This window comes from Antedon bifida, chromosome 3 (genome assembly GCF_963402885.1).
Source record: "Antedon bifida chromosome 3, ecAntBifi1.1, whole genome shotgun sequence".
NCBI classification, from domain to species: domain Eukaryota; kingdom Metazoa; phylum Echinodermata; class Crinoidea; order Comatulida; family Antedonidae; genus Antedon; species Antedon bifida.
This window is the reverse complement of record NC_136228.1, coordinates 15,201,912-15,224,561: the sequence shown is the minus strand read 5'-3', so window position 1 is coordinate 15,224,561 and position 22,650 is coordinate 15,201,912. Positions and strand designations below refer to the sequence as shown.

The 22,650-nt window shown below is 32.4% G+C and overlaps 2 protein-coding genes and 1 pseudogene across 2 annotated transcripts; 2 read left to right on the top strand and 1 right to left on the bottom strand.

The window, feature by feature from the left end:
- Window positions 1–2,128: 2,128 nt before the first annotated feature.
- On the top strand, window positions 2,129–9,028 carry LOC144838171 (uncharacterized). Its single transcript, XM_078693530.1, has 8 exons — window positions 2,129–2,249; window positions 3,653–3,743; window positions 4,037–4,079; window positions 4,247–4,297; window positions 4,984–5,044; window positions 5,732–5,763; window positions 6,537–8,964; window positions 9,015–9,028. Exons 7-8 carry the CDS (start codon window positions 7,428–7,430, stop codon window positions 9,026–9,028), a joined length of 1,551 nt encoding a protein of 516 aa, XP_078549656.1. The 5' UTR covers window positions 2,129–2,249; window positions 3,653–3,743; window positions 4,037–4,079; window positions 4,247–4,297; window positions 4,984–5,044; window positions 5,732–5,763; window positions 6,537–7,427.
- A 65-nt stretch (window positions 9,029–9,093) lies between these two features.
- Window positions 9,094–16,466, top strand: LOC144838170 (uncharacterized). Its single transcript, XM_078693529.1, has one exon. The coding sequence runs from the start codon at window positions 9,105–9,107 to the stop codon at window positions 16,464–16,466; it is 7,362 nt and encodes a 2,453-aa protein (XP_078549655.1). The 5' UTR covers window positions 9,094–9,104.
- Window positions 16,467–17,102: 636 nt separating this feature from the next.
- LOC144838900 (5S ribosomal RNA) lies at window positions 17,103–17,223 on the bottom strand (annotated as a pseudogene).
- Window positions 17,224–22,650: the final 5,427 nt, after the last annotated feature.

Sequence of the window (22,650 nt, the reverse complement as noted above, 5' to 3'; positions counted from 1 at the left end):
GCGTAACTTTTTGTAAAACATGCAATTTTTTTTCAACAGAAAGTTAGCGCATGATATAAATTAAACTTTTGCAAAGTTTCAATTTAAAATGTTATTTGGTTTTTGACCTATGTTAAATACGAGAAAATCGTTAAATCGCGCGTAAGTCACGTTGCGCAATTGTAAACATCCTGAAAAGGTTCGCTGCACAACTTCATATGAATGAAGATATGTTGAGAAAGTTACAAAATGTTATGTTTGCAAGTTTTACAGATACGTGTGACACAAAAATTACAGAAAGAAAGAAGATAAAGACTAGACATGAAACTCGTCACTTTGACGAGTTAGTTATCCGCACGACAAACGCCACGTGCACGTCATACGTTAGAATTTTGCACACAGAAAAAAATTATGGCATTATGACCTGATCTGAAGAATATAATATGTTGTTAGTGCTGAATTCTGTCAATTTTGTGTCATATAGTATATACAGTATAAACAGTATAATCTGTACATACATATTACATACAGTGTAGAATAGGTGAAATTACGGGACCCGCCATTTATTCCATTTTTTAACAGGGCGACAGTATCAAAATGAAACACTAAAATAACAATTTCGGAAGGATATTATCTCAGCAACAACATATTAGCTTGTAGAAGAAATTTTAATACGTGAAATATTAATGCGCGCTCTTTTAAATGTAATGAACTATGACGCAAAATATGAAAATACGACTTTTTTTATTTAACTGGCCATATGATGACGTCACAACATCCGATTGGCAAAATTTTTACATGATTTTGTATCTACAATCCAATAGCTTCCAGAAAACGTTTTAATCGTGATTATTACATTTTATTCTTACGAGCTATAACAGATTAAAATTTACTGTAAAGATAAAATTAATGACCCACGTAATTTAAATTTTTAGGCATGATGACGTTATAAAAATTAAAATATTTTTAACTCATGCGAAAGATAGTTGATTGACCTAAAAAATATCAAAATCTGGGTTAAAATGAAAAACGGATAAGCGAAGATGCGCTCCATTAAATGTGATGCTCTATGACAAAAGATACAAAAATCCTATATTTTATATTCGCATGGCCATACGATGACGTCACAATGTCCTGTTAGCAATATTGATGCATGATACGATATCTACAACTCATCATCTTCCAGAATACGTAATAAAAATAACTTTTACCGTTTAGTTTAGAAACTACGACTGTTTTAAAAAAGGTATAATTTTGACAAATTTTAAGGAATTTTTGAACTTTTTCATCAAAAACGTACGTAAATTATCCAATTCGACGTGCTGGTATGACGTTAATTTTAAGTCGAAATTGTTTAAAAGTTGGTAAAATTACTTGAAAAGGCTGGAAAAACATAAATCACGCGGAAAAAATTGTTTTTAACGCTACGTGCGCACCGCGCGCATAAAAATATGCGCGCGCGTGGGAATTTTTGACATGCTCAAAATGACATAAAACGCGTAGAAAGTTGATTAGAAATTGATTTTTCGCATTTTGAAATTTTAAACGCACGTGCGCGCGTAACTTCGTGTAAAACATGCCATTTTTTTCTCACAGTCAGTTAGCGCAAGATATAACTTAAACTTTTTCTAAGTTTCAAATTAAAATGTTATATGGTTTTCGATCTATGTTAAATACGCGAAATTCATAAAAACGCGCGTAAGTCACGTTGCGCAACTATGACGTCATTCACAATAGCGGGTGCACAACTTCACGTGAACGCCCACATGTTGACAAAGTTATAAAATGTTGTGTTTACACGTTTTTGAGTTACGCGTGACACAAAAATGACAGAAAGAAAGAAGAATACAGAAAAAAAAAAAGATGATGAAACAGGACAGTTACAAGGAGTTATCCGCTAAATGCGGATAACTAAAAAAAAAGATGATGATGATTTCGTACAATCACAAGGAGTTATCCTGCAACTTCGTTGCGGATAACTAACTAGACATGAAACTCGTCACTTTGACGAGTTTAGTTATCCGCCGCGCAAGTGGTGCAACACATACAATTACTTTAATCGCCACAGAAATGAACTGATATATCTTTTTTTGTCGGGAATTGCATGCCATATTAAAGACGGTAGTTAGTGAATTGAAAACGTCACAACGTCAACGTGGTTCTTAGCTTTGTAATTGTATACGTGCTTCCATGTTGTATTGGAAACAAATATTGCTTACAAAATTACATTTTCAAGAAAGTTTTACTACATTTGGTGAAATATAATATAAGTAAGACATTCTTTGTTTAATTTGGATTGTTGTTTTGTAATTTAATCAATAATAATAGCCTACCTTGTCTAGGCTAGGCCTAGTAGCAGCTAGCCTAGAGGTGGTAAAGAGGCCTGGCCTAATCAGGCTGGGGATATGCGTGTAACTGTACAGTAGGATTAAATATATAGGACCAGTACATTCACGGTCGTATTGTATTATAGGCTATCTAGGTAGGCTGTTTCTTTAGCTGAACAAGACAAACAGACAACGAGCCTACAATAGCATATTATAGAAGTCATTTTTTAGAATCGCCATAATATATAAAGGTTTATCGCAAATAGCTTAATTTCAGAATCATATTAGGCCTATAAATGTCACAATGTGATGTTTTTGTCATTTCTGTAAACAAAAATGGCGTCCGTAAAACCGTAGAGCGGGAATCGTGTATTGATTGGTCAAGTAGTAATACTAGCAGACGTAATGTTGATGTCTAGTAGACGTATTATTTGTTAGGCTTTTATGTTATATGAAATGTAAAATGTTTTGTGGATTAGCCGTAGTAATGTGTAATTGATAAAAGAAAATGTTTCTGAAGATATATATTTATTACTAGTATGTTAGTAGTTCTAACTAGCCTGTCTGTACTATGTAGTAGTATAGTATGCCTAGCTTGTACTCTGCTAGGCTTTATTAATTTTGTAATGAATATTTTTGTTTTGTCTTTTTATATCTTGTAGTAATAAGTATAGGATACGATTTTTAAATATTTCTGCCACTTGTGGTTTGAATACAATGCAAACAGTACTTTTATTTGTCTTCTTATTGGCAAGTGAGATATAAAAATTTTACATGTTTTTACCACTTTTTGGTTGAAATACCATAAAGTATTACAGTAGAACCTCCATTTTACGTACGTACGGTACGGGACCGAAAGGCGTACGTAAAACAAGGGATTCGTAAAATCAAGGTTGACCTTAAATTGACCCCCAAATACGTAGATCGTAGCTAAAAAGGCTGCTGTGTTTGCCTACAGCATGCAGGTGGTCACTAGCTTAGCTAGGCCCTCCCTAGGCCTAGACTAATCTAGCAGGCCTAGTAAGATGTGAGGCCTAGAAAAGTACAGTATATACAGGCTGTGCGATTTAGTTTAAATAAAGTGTTATAAATAAAATATCAATGTTCTTGTATTTTCTATCAATAAAAACAGTCGCTGCTGTAGGGGAATGCACATGAGTTCCTTACACAGCCATGGCTTTGTGCTTTGTTGTTGTTAAATTGCGCCCTCAATGTAAGAAAATGATGACGTCATCGGTCATTAAAGCGTACGTAAAATCAAGAGTACGTAAAATTAGGGTACGTAAGACGAAGGTTCTACTGTAAATGCACCGATACTTGCAATAGTTTTGTTTTTTTTTTTTTAGATTGTACGAAGTAGTAATTGATTGCCTGCTTGCGGCCTGCTAGCATTACTGCTAAATCAGAAGTAGTTTTTTTTATTTGGTACTAAATAATGTAAGTAAATGTTGTATCAGAGATTTACAATTATATAAGAATTGAGTGTTTTAATTGTTTGTATAGACTTAATTAAGCGTTCAATTCCACTGTGTGAGAAAATGTAGATTTTAATGAAATGGCACATTACCTAAGTCTGTTTTGTCATTTTGAGAAAATTCCTTAGTTCTTCAAATCTTGTTTGAGAAGCGTGTGGTATTGGCAATTTGTAGCGCTGCTGGTGCATTGTATTTGGTTATTTTAAATGTGTTTGAACCGATACACCTTATTATTCTCTTGTTTTTCCCTTGCAGTTGTTTGATTGGTGCAGTGGAATCACTGTATTTTTATAGTACGGTAAGTTTTAGAGATATACAGTCAACTTTGCCTAAGCTGACTTTGAATAAGTCGCAAAGGCCGAATGTTTTTCGAAGTACCAATTCCTTCCTATAGTTTACCATGTTGCATTAGTATGATTGTTTTTTATGCATTGTTTACAAGTTGTTAAATGTATTGTCTCTCAGTTTGTTGTATTTCTGACATCTAAAAAAGAAGTTTACAGCAGTTACAATCCCGTAAGTGTAAAAATTCACCAAGTTAGTCATTCTTAAAACTTCCCTTCATCTACAATTTCTGACATTTTGTACGAGGAATGCATGTTACTGTTAAAACATAACATCAGGTCATATGGCATGTTTAAGATAGCAACAGACCAATGTATCGTATAGTAATTCTCGTCAAACAGGCTCTACCTGACGGGCCTTTTTAATCTTTCTTTTGAGCCTATAAAATATTTCAGTTATTTTAAAGTTTGCTTCAGGTTTTTGGTGGCACTTAGTAAAAGGCGAATATGATAAATGTACTAAAAGTACTTGTATGTATAGGACTATTGTAGTATTATGATGTTGCTCTAATGATCAAAATAATGAATAACATAATACACTCTGGCATTACTGTAATTTTGAAACTTCTTAGACCACGATAACAATTGACGATAAATAGCTAAACATACTATTTATAGAACACCTCCACATTGTAAATGATGAGGCCTATGGCATGGTACATAAATGTGGTACATAAAATTTATTGATATTATTGTGCTACTCCAGTCCCATCGTGAGACTGGTGGCTTTGTTTTCAACTAATATTATTATTGAGTTTTTTTTCAGTTGCATTTGACCATTGGGGATTGTTGACATTATATTTGGCTATTAACTTTGGTTCCGTTAAACCTTACAATTCTGTTGTTTTTCATTTGCAGTTGTTAATGTTTAATTAGTGTACTTGGGACGACTGTACGTTATTGTGATTACAGTAGAAAGGTACGGTAATATTAGTATGGTTCACATAGTTAGAATATTAGGTACAGATCGTGTATTGTGTTTAAATAAACGGCCTGTAGCATTTTAAAATTAAAACAAAGGAGCGTTTATTAGCGGTGAACTGTAAAGTCATACATAGGGCTTTCAAAGCCTAAATACCAAGGTGCTTAGTAGAAAGTCAAAATCAAACATCATCATTTGCATACTAAACTACTTACTGCACCTAATTAACCAAACTAGGCCTACTACTGTAGTTGAGCATTTCTATTGAATTACTACACCCTTTGGTGTATCGATTTGTTTTTCAAGACCACATGTCAAAGACTACATCAAAATAAGCGCTCAGTGTTGTTACCTTATCACAGCTGCAAAACACCGGGACTTCCTGTGCTGCCTATTATTTGTAAACAGGAGAATCCTATATTTATTAGGTATGCATGGAGTGTTAAATGCCAATAACTTTAAAAATGGAGGAGGGAAGATGTGGCGTTTATAAGACCCTTTAGTTTCTTTGGTCATAATGAAAATGGTACTTCAGATTTCATTATCATATTTCAACATTGTTTTATGAAGGTGGTTTATATACTGTAGGTGAGGTACATCATTAGGGACTGGTGCATTGTATTTGCCTATGAAAAATTAGTTTGAACGGAAACATCTTATTATTCTGTTCTTTTTCCCTTGCAGGTGTGTGATTCGTGCAACGGAAGTTTGACACGGTAAGTGTACGAAATACAGGCAACTTGACCTTTAGCTAACTTTGCATAAGTCCCATATTTGCAAAGGCCAAATTTCTTTCTGATTACCAATTCCTTACTGCAGTTTACCTTTTACAGTATATAATTATCGCCTGTAGGTAAATGGCCGAAGATCAATTAGTCATGCAAGCTATAAATCATTGTGACTTTTGATTATAGGACCATGCTTAAAGTAGTTATTAAATAAACTGAATTCAATATTCTAAACCTATATATAACGTTAGTATCTTGCGAATCAATTTGATTTACTATAACAAATAAACAATAAATACAGAATAATATCTACGGTATCTATTATACACTGTATACCTTACATCTGAAATTGTCATGATAAAACAATACAATATAAATAATTGTGTGTTGTGTAATAATAATAAACCTATATGAAATAAATAAAACAAGTCTCAAGTGCTTACCAAAGAGATGCCTGTGTAACAAGTGAAGCTATAGCTATAGCTCAATTACTGGGATTACTACTGTACTAATAAACTTCTAAGTAAGCCATGGTACAACTACCATTTCTATTGGTTGTCAGCCAACTTTAGACTTCAAAGTAAACCTTATATGTTTACGTGATCCTAAGCAACCTACACCCTCATTAACATAACACATATGGTTGGCCACTTGCCCACTGGACACCCTTCAATTGATACAACCACAAACAATAGCTTGGATTTTCACTTTCACAATGTTAAATAAACCAAATTGATTATTGTTTTAATTTTATTTTTCAGTTTTGAAAACCCAATCTGCCAAACTTTGGAAGACACAGAACAAATAAACACAATTAAAGCCAACAAAATATAGAAAACAAAAACATACATACAAATTAATTACAAGTTAATACATTACAAGTTCATACAAATAAATACAGTACAAGTGAAGACAAAGTGATCAAAGAAAATTGAATAAAGAAAAGTGAACAAAGAAAAAGTGAACATAGAAAAAGTGAACATAGAAAAAGTGAACATAGAAAAAGTGAACACAGAAAAAGTGAACACAGAAAAAGTGAACATAGAAAAAGTGAACATAGAAAAGTGAACATAGAAAAGTGAACATAGAAAAGTGAACATAGAAAAGTGAACATAGAAAAGTGAACATAGAAAAGTGAACATAGAAAAGTGAACATAGAAAAGTGAACATAGAAAAGTGAACATAGAAAAGTGAACATAGAAAAGTGAACATAGAAAAGTGAACATAGAAAAGTGAACATAGAAAAGTGAACATAGAAAAGTGAACATAGAAAAGTGAACATAGAAAAGTGAACAAACTACAGAAAGAGTGAGCAAATTTTCCGAACAAGTGAACTAATTTTCCGAACAAGTGAACTAATTTTCAGAACAAGTGAACTAATTTTCCGAACAAGTGAACTAATTTTCCGAACAAGTGAACTAATTTTCAGAACAAGTGAACTAATTTTTAGAACAGTGAACTAATTTTCCGAACAAGTGAACTAATTTTCCGAACAAGTGAACTAATTTTTAGAACAGTGAACTAATTTTTAGAACAAGTGAACTATCTTTTGTAGCCATACGTAACGGTTTTTTGTAGCATTTTACAGAATAAATAAATTAGTAATTGTTATAGAATTTGACACAAATTTGTGGTCTTGTTTATTATACATAATGGATACACAATTGATAACTGTTGTTGTTACTATGTTGTTTTTAATGTTGTTGTTAATGATGTGGTGTTTATGTAAGAACCATAAAGACGTTACAAGTAAAGAGTACAACAATGACAACACACCTGGTAATGTCAATAACAGCATTATATATACAACAGAGGTTACAGATGTACCCGATCAATGCTGTTTATCTACAAATGTCAAGGACGTAAGCACTCTCACAATGGACAAAAAAGATCCACGTAATGACATTTGTGAATTCATTAAGGAAATAGTTGATGATATCGTAAATGTTTCTTCTTGTACAGCGGCCGCCTCTGAGTTTAAGAAATGTGGCCTATGTAATATTGAATATACTGCAGACGAAAATTATGTGTCATGTGATTGTTGCAGTAAATTTTACCATGTGACATGTGTAAGACAAATGTTTGAAGGCAAACTCTGTGATTCAAGAGTAATTTGGATCTGTTCAATGTGTGGAAATAGTAATTTTGCAAATAATATGTTAGGTGAGATAGGTATTACGTGTCATTTTAATAGGTATATGATTCTAGAACATGATGAATCTAACGCTAACTTTAAAGAATTTACGCAAAATGAACGGAATTGGAAATCCAACCAACGGAATATAACAAAGACTAACACCAACTCACAATGTCAACAAACAGAAAGTGAAAATTTACTTGGTAGAGAATGGATTAAGGTAAAATCACGGAAAAGTACCAATAACAGAAAAAAAGGAAATAAAAAAAGAGGAAATAAGAACAGAAGAAAGCGTGTTATAAATGGTATAATTATTGAAGTAGGTGTAACATATATTGGTAAAGCTGTCAAAGATTTCTATGAAAAACGAAACAAGAAACTGAATAAAAATGTGGATAGAGAAAATTCACAAAGAATACTTGATGAAAAAGTAAGCGTTGATGTAAATAGCCCTACGAGTGATGCTTTAGAAATGACAACAATAACGAACACAATACAACAACTTTCTGGTGGCGGTTTTAACATTAAGCAGGCGCGCAAAAAAGGTCGTTTTGTCAAAAGGTCAAAAAAAAAAGAATCACAAGAGAAGAACGAAAACAATAAAATGGAAGAAGACATTAGTAAAAATATTATTTCAGATCACTTGGGTAATGATGATAATTCAAAAAAAAAATGTAATGAAGACAACGTTTACACAGCAGCTAGTGATGAACCAAAGAGTAATAGCAAACTGTATCAACTAAGATTAGATAGTAGTTGTGATGTTACAGATCATGAAGTATTAATAATTGATGCGGAAGAAACAAAAATATCCAATGGAACAATTAAGCAGAATACACGACCTAGAAATGAATTTAAACAATATGATATAAATGATGATAACAGTGTCGATGTTAAAGAATCAACCAGTGCATGCAAAATATCTAATGATGATACTAAAGATGTTGCGTCATTTAAGGAATACAATAGTGTTGTAAACCCATGTAACAATAATAAAACTATAGCACAGGGTAATTTTAATCAAGGGAATCCTAGATTCGGCTTTGCACGTGGTAAACAGTGTGTTGCAAATAGTCTTGTAGCTATTCTTTATTCAACTAAGAGGAATGGAAATGAATTTTATAAAAATGATCTTGACACAATATTGACACTTGGAAATGAGTTGTACTATTATATCCAAAACGATTCCACTATGGATGAGGATCTTCTGATGATTTCTGAACTGCCGACAAAATTGGATATGTTAGATAGCACATTTGTAATATCTCCCAAAGAATCAGTGTTTGGCATAATAGATGGGAATCTTGAAATGATGGCTGAATATGGAGCCTTGTCATTAAATCAAGCTCTTGAACAAGAACTACATCAACATGATGCGTGTTTCATGAATTTTAACAGAAGTACATTTGCTATTATTAAACGTGTAAATGGTTTCCTTATATTTGATCCACATGCAAGAGATCGTGTTGGTTGTGTTAGTGAACATGGAAAGAGCATTTTACTTTATAGTACATCTTGGCAAGGTGTATACAGTTATTGTTTAAAGTTAGCAAGATCAATGAATTGTAATTTACATGACACAAAGTTTGAACTGACTGGTGTAAATGTTCAAAATGAATCTATGTTTTTATGTTCCTCTTCTTCTGTCACGTTAGATGATAATTGTGAACAAAACAACTCTGAAAATTGCGATGTGGATGCACCGGGTACATCTTCCCAGTTTAAATGTAGCAAAACATTACCTGACAACAATATTGATTCTACAATTAAAGACAACAAACATAGTAATAAAAAAGATGATGTTTCAACAAGTAATGGATGTCAAACTGATGACGAAATTGAAATTGTTAATGTTCAGTATGGAGAGAGACCTGACAAGAATTTTAAATTTGTCCCAATTTTAGAAGCACAAAGGAAAAGTATGTGTCATAAAGTTGGCATTAATTGTGAACACACCGGTAGAAATTGTGGTATTAATCGAGCAAGTCATATTGGACATCCTTGTCAAATTAAGAATATTACGGGTGATGGTAATTGTTTTTATCGTGCAATTTCATACATTATTTCTGGGACTGAAAATAATCATTTAATTTTAAGAAAAGCAATTGGTAATCATTTATTGGAAACTGATGACTTGTTTAGTAGTACATTAAGTGTTGAATATACAACAATTATGGAATATGTGATTAAAAAGAGAGTAATGGATAATGGAACATGGGCTTCGAATACTGAAATAAGTGCAATGGCGAACTTGCTTAATACAGATATTTATTCATTCAATGATCAGCTTTTGACTTGGCAAATGTTTTCTGCAAAAAAACCTGGAAAAATTAATGAGGTTACAACTGACAACGGTATGTATATTCTGTACACCAGAAATGTGCATTTCAATGTAGTGGAGTCTGTTAATGTCAATTTAAATTATGTTCCGGAAACAATACAAATTGTGGATTGTGATGATGTGGATAGCTCCTCGGAAATAAGTGTAGACCCTAGTGTTATGAAAAATAATTTGACAAAACATAACAATACACGAAAAAGAAAACAAATAAGTCATGAAATACTTGAAGATGCTATAGGACCCAAACAGAAACGGAGTAAAAATGTTGAAGGGAGTTGTTCAAACAAAATAAAGACAATAAGAGATAATAAAACAACATCTGAAAGAAATAAACGACTTGAAAACAAATGGCGAATGAGGATAAAACGTTCAAATGACAGTACGACGAATGTAGAGAAACATAACAAAGCGGAGGTCGAACGAAAGAAATATAAAAATGATTCTGTATACAGAGAAGAAAAGAAACGTAAAGTTAAAGAGGCACAGAGAATAAAATATGCTGATGACAATTATAAATTTTCTAAAAGAAAGGAAAATCGAGAAAGACAACAGAAGGCGTACAGGTGTGAAGTACGGAGTAAGATGAAACAAAATGACAACATTAATTTGGATTATCGAACAACCAAGGAAGCTAAAAGTGTCCAATATTATAGATTGAATGAAAGGTTTAGGCAAAATTTAAAAGAGAAAAGAAAAAATAGATATCATACTGATTTAATATTTAGACAAAACTTTAAAAAAAACAATAAACAAAATATGGCACAAAGGTATAGGAATAATTTACAATTTAGACAAAACCTGAGTCAAAAACTAGCAGCAAAGTATCGCAATAATTTAACATTCAGACAAAACTTAAGGCGGAAATTGAAATTAAAGTATCGAAGTATTTTGAAGCAAGAATTAGGAGAGAAATATCGTATTGATTTAAAATTTCGTCAAAGCTGTAAGAAAAAGTTTAACGACAAATACCACGGGGATCCAAAATTTAAAAAAAATTGTAATCAAAAATTTACCGAAAAATATCATGGTGATTCACTTTTCCGAAAAAATGTGGTACAAAAAAACATGAGACATCGTAAAATGCGGATGAGAGAAAAGCGTAATTTTGAATTTGTTTTGCAAAACTTCAGAGAATCAACATCTCATGGTCCTGAATATGTTTGTTGTGTATGCTTTAAAATGTTATTCAGAAATCAGGTTGTCAAATGCACGAAAGCTAAGTACGAGAATAGGACATGTATAAATGAAAAATATTTACATATTTGCAACAATGAATGTAAAAATCCTTGTCAATTTGCCAAATCACCAAGATGCAAATTATGGATTTGTTTCACATGTCACAAGAAATTGCTGAAAGGAAAAGTCCCTGCAGAAGCCAATTCAAACAATTTAGAACTACAAGATATTCCTCCTGAGCTAAAATGTTTAAATAATTTAGAGCAACATCTGATTGGATTAAATATTCCTTTTATGAAATTAATGAATTTACCTAAAGGTGGACAGCATGGAATACATGGACCAGTTGTATGCGTACCATCAAATACTATTGAAACTGTAAAAATTCTGCCTAGGCCAGAGGCTGACGATCAGTTAATATCCGTAAAATTGAAGCGAAAATTGTCGTACAAAGGTTATTATAAATATAAATTTGTTAACACAGCCAATGTTATTGAAGCACTTGAATATTTACAAGATCATAACAAATGGTATTTTGACGTAGCAATTGATCAAAATTGGCACAATTATTTGTCTAAAGAAAACATTGAAAGTACAACTACTAATCAACAAACATGTGTAGAAAACAATGAGGGAGAAGAAGATGAAGAAGATCGATTATGTGGTGTTGCGTTTGATACAAGTCTACAACCTGTTGACAGGCGACAAAATTTAGTTGATGAATATTTTCGTGATATAATTTGTTGTGCACCATGTGAGAATAATAGCCCTATTGCATTATTAAGTAATGAAAACAATGAAGCAAAATCTTTTCCAGTACTATTTCCAACAGGTCAACCAACATTCCATGATACAAGAGATGTTAAGATAACACTTGGACGATATTTACACAATAGATTGATGCATGTAGATAACAGGTTTGCAAAAAATACAGAATTTATATTTTATGCCCAATCTATATATGAACTTCAACAAATTTTATCAAGTATTTCCATAGCGTTGCGAAAAGGGTCAAGTAAAAAGGATGATTTTAGTAAAGTAACTGTATCTGATTTAAAAAACATAAACAAAATTGAGGAGATTTTAAAATCTGATAAAGGTTATAAATTTCTAAAACAAATACGTGGAACTCCACCTTACTGGCAAGCAACACAAAAAGATGTATTAGCAATGGTTAGACAGATTGGAAAACCAACATTCTTTCTTTCATTCTCAAGTGCTGACTTACGTTGGAAAGAAATAATGACGACATTGTTGAGTCAAACAGGAGACCAAAGAAACATAGATGATTTAGAATGGGCAGACAAATGTAATTTGCTTAAATCAAATCCAGTAACTGTTGCTAGAATGTTTGACAAACGCTTTCATACTTTTTTGAAAAAAGTTATTTTGTCTGAAGCCCAGCCTATTGGTAAAGTCACAGATTATTTTTACAGAATTGAATTTCAAATGAGGGGAAGTCCACATGTTCATATGTTGGTATGGGTCGAAAATGCCCCTGTTTTTAATGAAGATGAAGATAAAAAAGTTATTGAATTTATTGACAAATATATTTCTTGTTCTGTGCCACGTCAATTTGTAGATCCTGAAATGAATGAAATTGTTACCAGTGTGCAGATTCACAGTAAAAGACATTCGAAATCGTGTAAAAAGAAGGGAACAAATTGCAGATTTAACTTCCCGAGACAGCCTTCTGAAAAAACATTTGTTATGAGACCTGCAATTGTGGATAAAAACAATGATGATGATAATAATGATGATGGTGATGCAAATAAACAAGCGCAAGAATTATTAACCTCGGTAAAAAATGCTTTGACAAATGAAGAAACGTATCAAAGCGCCAAGGAACTTTTTCAAAGTTTAAATATTACTCAAAGTGCATATGAGGATGCAAATAATTGTATAACTACCGAAGAAAAGATTGTTCTAAAGAGAAACCCCCAAGATGTGTGGGTAAATCAATACAATCCTTCCTTACTTAGAGCATGGAATGCTAATATGGATATTCAGTACATTACCAGTGTATATGCATGTGTTACGTATGTTATAGGATATATGTCGAAATCTGAACGGGAAATGGGCTTACTTTTATCTCATGCAGCATCCGAAGTGAAAGAAGGAAATGAAAATGCCAGACAAAGCTTAAGTAAACTTGGTCATGTGTATATGAACAATCGAGAAGTATCTGCGCAAGAAAGTGTTTATCGTGTATGTAGCTTGAGATTGAAAGAATGTTCAAGGAAAGTTGAATTTATCCCAGTAGGACCTAATCCTGTTAGAATGAGTTTACCACTAAGCGTAATCAAAAACAAAGTGGATGATAATCAAAGTGCATGGTTGCCAAATAAGCTCGACAAATATAAAGCTCGACCAAATAGTTCTGAATTTAATACAATGTGTCTTGCAACATTTTGTTCTTATTATAGAATGTTAAGTACATCAGAAATGAAAGGAAACGTACAAAGAAAGAACGTATTCCAATTAAAAAAAAATTTAGGATTCATCCAAAAAAGAACACGGACTGACAATGCTATAATAAGGTACCCTCGGTTTCCAGTGAATACAGCATCTGAAAAATATTTTATGAGTATATTGCAGTTATTTCTGCCATTTCGAACAGATAAACAGTTAAAACCATCGAAATTTCAATCATATCAAGAATTTTATGAAGAAGGATCTATCAAATTATCTGGCAGTAAATTGCAAAAAGTATATTCTATAGTTGATGAAAACATGGAAAAGTATGACAAAACTTCAGATGCTATTAAACATGCAGAAGGGGTTTTAGCAAAATTTGGACCACAAGAAGATGCATGGGGTCTATTATGTCCGGAAAGTGAAAAAGAAAGATTAGAGAATCCAAAGCCAAATGTAGACGTTGATGATGAAGAAAATGAATTTTTTGTTCCAGATTTTGGCCTTAAAAAAAATGAAACATCTACAATAGAGTGTAACTCATCCAGTATTTCAAGACCGGAACTGAACAAAATGATTCGATCTTTAAATGAACAACAAAAACAAATATTTTATAAGACAAGGCAATGGTGCTTAGATAAAGTTAATGGCAAACAACCTGAATCGTTCTACACGTTTATAACTGGAGGCGCTGGCACTGGAAAAAGCCATTTGGTTAATTGTATTTATAATGAAGCAACACGTATTCTCGGAAAAATGTTGGAAAATCCGGATGATATGTCAATATTGAAACTAGCTCCTACAGGGATTGCAGCATATAATATTAAAGGCCATACCATTCATAGTGCTTTGTCTATTCCTATTCATATTTCACTTCCATATCAACCACTTGGAGAAGAAAAAATAAGTGCACTTCGTAATCAGTTAGGTCAATTGCAAATTGTTATTATAGATGAAATATCAATGGTAAATCAAAAGTTACTTTGGTACATCCACGGACGATTGCGGCAAATAAAGCAAGTACGTAATGATAGTGCATTTGGTAATATTTCAATAATTGCAGTTGGTGATTTTTATCAGTTACCGCCTGTGAGGGGCACTTCTTTGTATAAAAACACATTGGAAAACTCATTATGGGTAGATAACTTTAAAAAAGTGCAGTTAGATGAAATCATGAGGCAAAAAGAAGATAAAGAATTTGCTGTATTGTTAAACAAATTGCGCACAAAAGAAAGAAATGAATGCTTGTCTGACAAAGATTTGTCAGTATTAAAATCATGTGAAACAGGTGAACAATGTGAAGATGCTGTGCATATATACCCATGTAATAAGCAGGTTAATGAATGGAATAAAAAAATGTTGCATAAAATATGTTTAGATATTATATGCATTGAAGCAGAGGATACTGTAGTAAACAGCAAGAAACAAGACAAACATTGTGATAAACCTCGGAAATCATGTCAAACTAATTTATTAAATTATCTTTGGATTGCACTTAATGCCAGAGTGATGTTGATTAAAAATGTAGATGTTAAAAAAGGCTTAACAAATGGATGTATGGGACATGTGGAAGAAATAATTAAGCCCAGTCAAAACGCTAAACCAATATCAATTAAAGTGAAATTTGATAACAATGACATTGGTATTCAGGCAATTGAAATGTTTCAAGAATCTATTGGAAAAAAATACAGTCGAAAGCAATTCCCACTCAAATTAGCATATGCATGCACAGTTCATAAAGTACAAGGAATGACAATGAATAAAGCACTGGTTTGCCTTAAAAATATTTTTGCGCCTGGACAAGCATATGTAGCACTCAGTCGTGTTACCTCAATATCTGGACTTACCATTGAACATGTTAATTCTAAGTTGATTTATTGTGATCCTAATATAAAGGAATATTTAAACAAGATGAATTCATACATACAATGTGATAAAGAAGTTAATGATTCCGATTCTGAATTTTCAATAATGTTACATAACATTCAAGGGCTTAAACAACATTTTGCTGATCTTCAGTGCAATGATTTGTTTATGAATTCTACTACCATATGTCTAACTGAAACATGGCTAAATAAGGATGATGATTTGTTTGACTTAAGTATAGAGCCGTATAAATTCTATCACCAAGCAAGATATGACTCATATTCTAATAAAAATGATTTTACTCTAAAATTAAAAAATCAGGCTCATGGTGGAGTTGCAGTCTATACCAAGAACACATTTTCAAGCAGGTTAGACATAGGTATTGACGATATAGAAGTAATTTCATTTTTAATAACATGTCCAATTTCAGTTGCCGTGTCAGTAATTTATAGACCTCCGAGCTATGATATTAAACAATTTTGTCAACATTTGAGGAAATTATTAAAAAAGTTGCATAAAGTGAGTACAAAATGTATCATAATGGGCGACTTTAATGAAAATCTGTTCAAACAACCTTCCAAAGTGAATAATTTAATGACAGAGAGTGGTTATCAACAACATGTTACAAGTTCTACTACTGAAAGTAATACATTAATTGATCATGTATATAGCAAAGGTCTAGATTCAATGCAGGCACATGTAATTCCAATTTATTATAGTTACCATGAGGCCATTCAAATTATATTTGGATTATAATCTTTATATTTACTCAGATGTTTAATTTTAATCGTAATTGTTTTAAGGTTAAACAAAATTATAAACATAACTTAAAATAGAACTGGATAAAAACAAACTTGCAAAAAAAAAAGAAGCTAAAAAGAGCTAAAAAACAAGAGCAATTCTTTGTGGAAAGAAATACCAATTAAAAGTAACATTATACGAATGTTATATAGGTTACATTTAATTGTGTGGAATCACATTTTAAACATGATTCAGTTTAAATTAAAATAAATAATTCAAATAATGTAATGTCAGAGAATGGGTATCCAGAACATGTTACAAGTTCTACTACATGAAAAATGTGTAATACATTCTGGTCCTCAAGTTTAATTGGAAAGTGAGGAAATTCGGATTAGGCCAGTGCATGGCAGCGCCTACCAGATCAACACACCGAGAGACGATCCCCAACTCATTTCGAATAGTGTACCAAGTTCTTTAACGTGCACTGTTAAGTATACGGGACCAGCGGCTTTACATCCCATCCCATCCGAAGGACGAAGCAATGAGAGTAAATCATCTTTCCTAAGGATGCAATTAGTATGGTACAGGTAACCTCGAACCCATGCCTATCACATGTTAGTCCGATATTACCATTGCACCATCACTCTCCGGTATATACAGCACCCGCCGCTATTTATAGACGGTCTCCTATCCAGATAGCAACCAGGCCCAACGTTGCTTAACTTCGGTGATCTGACGAGAACCGGTGTTTCAACGCAGTATGGCCGTATATAAGTACAGTATTATAATTAATTATGTCTATAGTTAGGAAAAGTCTAGATCGAATCCAAATAGACAATATTTATTATAGTTATTATATGAGGCCATTTCAAATTACATTGGGATTATAATCTTTACATTTATTCTAATGTCCTATTATAATGGAAAATTGAAAAAAAAACGAATTTTACAAACAAGCATAACTTCCAAACTTTGTCACCCTCCAGTATGGAAGAAATACATTATTATCAGGTGATTAAACCCTCATGTTAGGGATTATTGGAATTAACGCCTCTATGCCGAGTAGTTTTCTAACTGCTCCGCCTCCTTTGATATGAGATCTTTTTCCATATTTTGTGCGGTCATCTCTGGAAAAGATCTCGTTCAGGATAGTATTATCTCATTCACATTCACACAAAAATGAAGTGAATATGAGTTTAAAAAATGCTATGATACACAGAATGTGTGTATATAACAACCTCATTATCTATTAAATAAATAAGTTTAATAAAACTGTTAAAAAAACATTTCATTTGATACGATTAACAAATTGATTAGACATATTTAATGTATACTTGTTTTTCTTTCTATTTAGATAGCATTTATAATAATTCATCGCAAGTAGGCTTCTTATGCAAGTGTTACAGAGTGTAATAAAGTGGTTTTAAACTGTAATCAATGTTTGTGGTCAAGCAAAATGGGGTCCATTACAAGAATTGAAGACAGTCATAGATATACTAACGAAAGAGATAATTACGGACTTCAGAAAAGAACCCTTTGAATTGTGCATAATGATGTTATTATTGATGATGCTACTACCCGTAGAAGTATATTGGAATAGACAACACAATATATTGGTGTACTAATTTAATACAAATTGTATAAGTAAGGTTCGAGGTCACTTGTAGTGTCGACAACTTAAACAATACCGCGTAAAAATACTTTGATTATACGTCCTATCATTATTTTTAATAAATTTTTTTATAAATAAATAGTCTTATAATTATTCTATTTTAACAAAAAAAAATCTTTAATGTTTACATATAATTCACTATTTAATGGTTTCTTCTTTTATTTCCTCTTCATTTCCTTTTTTGGCTGCTTGTTTATCCTATTTTTGTATTTATTAATGTTTTAGATATTTGTTGGTAGTTCAATGGCTAGTGTTATGACAGTGTTCACGAAGAGTCTTCAATGCCACGTCTCACGAATTTTGCATAAACCAAAAATTATCCATGTGAAAAAATCAATATCAGAATTGTTTCTCCATAGACGAATTAATATGGAAAATATGTGCATGATATGAAAAAAAATATACAATTCTTATTTATGTAAACTATTAAATGAAATGAGTTTAATCTACAGAGTTTGTACAATTATTAACACACATTGTTGAATTTACATTATAATGTTCAAACTTGAAATAGAAACAGGATATTAGATAACCAAATTACAAACCAATCGGAGAATGAAATGGAATATTCTGAGTTAAAACATATTAAAATGAAGTCACTCTGATATAACATATATTTCCAGATGCGCGTTCCTAAATGGAATGAAAATCCAATTTTACTTGACCTGGCCAGATGACGTCACAAATCCGAATAGAAAAATGTTTACATGAATTCATATCTACAAATCAACAGCTTCCATATTAAGTTTTACCCCTTTTAAACGGAGTAAAAATGTGGAGTTGATCCGGAATTGTATTAATATTAATAATTTGTGTGTGTATTGCTTGCCATAAAACAAAATTGTAGGAGGTATTATGAGAAGACCGTTACTAAGAGTGTCTCTTCATGCGTGAGAGGGCGATATTTCGATTGATCTAGAACATTTTACACTGGTTGGTATTTTGCAGTGTAAATACACGCAACCCGTGTCATTCCAGGGTTAATGAATCAGGTGTGAAAAGGAAATTTATCCGGACACAACACGGGTTTGTTGTAAGCTCGGCGGTGTAAATGGGTATTTTATGGCTATCACACTCATAAGTTATGAGAGATGGATGTATATTATAATGATAAAATAAGTGATTTAAGTTATTCCAATTTTTAGACATGATGACCTCATATCATCATCATCATCATCAGATGACAGAAAAATAATCATAATATATACCACCGTAATTGAGCTGAACTCTGTCTATATTTGTGCCATATCAACGTGCATGTAAGGTTAAAAACTATGTACATAAAAAAATTGTTATGACTTAAAGAATATAATATGTTGTTGGTGCTAAATTCTGTCTATTTTGTGTCCCATATTATCAGTATACTAATACTCATTATTACATACAGTGTAGCATAAATAAAGTATTAGACTCGACTTCAATAATTTTTAACATGATGACCCATCAAAATGAAACAGGAAGATAGCAATTTCGGAAGACAATCATCCGCACGACAAGCACCACGCCCACGTCATACGTTGGAATATTGCACACAGAAAAAGATCATGGCATTTATTACCTTATATCAAAACGAAGAGTGCCAGAGACCTACTAGGTCCCTGGATAAGTTGTTTACCAACATTTAGTGAGTAGTTTCTACACGAATAGTAAAATAGCCAATCAGAACCTAGTCTTATTTGGCCTGCTACATTATAGAAATAGGTAGGAAATAAATGATTTGGTCTATACCATTCCGTTACAGTCAGTATAACCAGTAAAATCTTTATACATATATTACATACAGTGTAGAATAGGTGAAATTACGGGACCCGCCATTTATTCCAATTTGTAACATAGCGACGGTATCAAAATGAAAAACTAAGATAGCAATTTCGGAAGGATATTATCTCAGCAACAACATGTTAACGTGAAGAAGAAATTTGGATACGTAAAATATAGATGCGCGCTCTTTTAAATGTGATGAACTATGACGCAAAATATGAAAATACGCCTTTTTTTATTGAACTGGCTATATAAGGACGTCACAACGTCGGATTGGAAAAATGTTCACATGAATTCGTATCTACAATCCAATAGCTTCCAGGAAACGTTTTAATCATGATTATCACTTTTTATTCTGACGAGCTATAACAGATTGAAATTTACTGTAAAGATGAAAATAAGTGACCCACGTTATTTACGTTTTTAGACATGATGACGTAATAAAAATTAAAATATTTTTAATTCATGCGAAGATAGTTGATTGACCTAGACACAATCAAAATCGGGGTGAAAATGGAAAACGGATAAGTAGAGATGCGCTCTATTAAATGTGATGAGCTATGACGAAAGATAAAAAAATCCTAAATTTTATATTCGCGTGGCCATACGATGACGTCACAATGTCCGGTTAACCATATTAATACATGATCCGATATCTACAACTCATCAACTTCAAGAATATGTCATCCACAAAAAGTTGACCGTCCAGTTTAGAAATTACGACTGTTTAAAAAAAGGCATAATTTTGACAAATTTTGACGAATTTTTTAACTTTTTCATCAAAAACTCGCGAAAATTATCCAATTCTACGTGCCCGTATGACGTGATTTTAAGTCGAAATTGTTTAAAAGTTTGTAAAATTACTAGAAAAGGCTGGAAAAACATAAATCACGCGAAAAAAAAAGTTTTTTGCGCTACGTGCGCACGCATGCGTAACAAAAATGCGCGCGCCTGGGAATTTTTGACATGCTTAAAATGACATGAAACGCGTAGAAAGTTGATTAGTAAATGATTCTTCGCATTTTGAAATTTTAAACGCGCGTGCGCGCGTAACTTCGTGTGAAACATGTCATTTTTTGTCCACAGAAAGTTAGCGCATGATATAAATTAAACTTTTGCTAAGTTTCATTTGAAATTGTTATATGGTTTTCGATCTATGTTAAATACGCGAAAAACGTTAAAACGCACGTAAGTCACGTTGCGCAACTCTGACGTCATTCACAATAAGAGGTGCACAACTTCACGTGAATGCCCATATGTTGACAAAGTTATGGAATGTTAACTGTACACGTTTTAGAGATACGCTCTGCACAAAAATGACGGAAAGAAAGATGAATACAGAAAAAAAAAAGATGAAACAGGACAGTTCCAAGGAGTTATCCGCCATAGTGCGGATAACTAACTAGACATGAAACTCGTCACTTTGACGAGTTAGTTATCCGCACGACAAACGCCACGTGCACGTCATACGTTGGAATATAGCACACGGAAAAAGATTATAGCATTATGACCTGAACTGAACAATATGATATGTTGTTAGTTTTGAATTCTGTCAATTTTGTGTCATATAGTATATACAGTATAAACGGTATAATCTGTATACATATTACATACAGTGTAGAATAGGTGAAATTACGGGACCCCCCCGTTTATTCCTATTTTTAACATGGCGACGGTATCAAAATGAAACACTAAGATAGCAATTTCGGAAGGATATTATCTCAGTAACAACATATTAACATGTAGAAGAAATTTGAATACGTGAAATATTAATGCGCGCTCTTTTAAATGTGATGAACTATGACGCAAAAGATGAAAATACAATTTTTTTTGTTCAACTGGCCATATGATGACGTCACAACGTCGGATTGGAAAAATTTTGATATGAATTCGTATTTACAATACAATAGCTTCCAGAAAACGTTTTAATCATGATTACCGCTTTTTATTCTGACGAGCTATAACAGATTGAAAGTTACTGTAAAGATGAAAATAAGTGACCCACGTTATTTACATTTTTAGACATGATGACGTCAAAAAAATTAAAATATTTTTAACCCATGCGAAAGGTAGTTGATTGACCTAAAAAATATCAAAATCTGGGTTAAAATGAAAAACGGATAAGCGAAGATGCGCTCTAATAAATGTGATGCTCTATGACAAAAGATACAAAAATCCTATATTTTATATTCGCATGGCCATACGATGACGTCACAATGTCCTGTTAGCAATATTGATGCATGATACGATATCTACAACTCATCATCTTCCAGAATACGTAATAAAAATAACTTTTACCGTTTAGTTTAGAAACTACGACTGTTTTAAAAAAGGTATAATTTTGACAAATTTTAAGGAATTTTTGAACTTTTTCATCAAAAACGTACGTAAATTATCCAATTCGACGTGCTGGTATGACGTTAATTTTAAGTCGAAATTGTTTAAAAGTTGGTAAAATTACTTGAAAAGGCTGGAAAAACATAAATCACGTGGAAAAAATTGTTTTTAACGCTACGTGCGCACTGCGCGCATAAAAATATGCGCGCGCGTGGGAATTTTTGACATGCTCAAAATGACATAAAACGCGTAGAAAGTTGATTAGAAATTGATATTTCGCATTTTGAAATTGTAAACGCGCGTGCGCGCGTAACTTCGTGTAAAACATGCCATTTTTTTCTCACAGTCAGTTAGCGCAAGATATAACTTAAACTTTTTCTAAGTTTCAAATTAAAATGTTATATGGTTTTCGATCTATGTTAAATACGC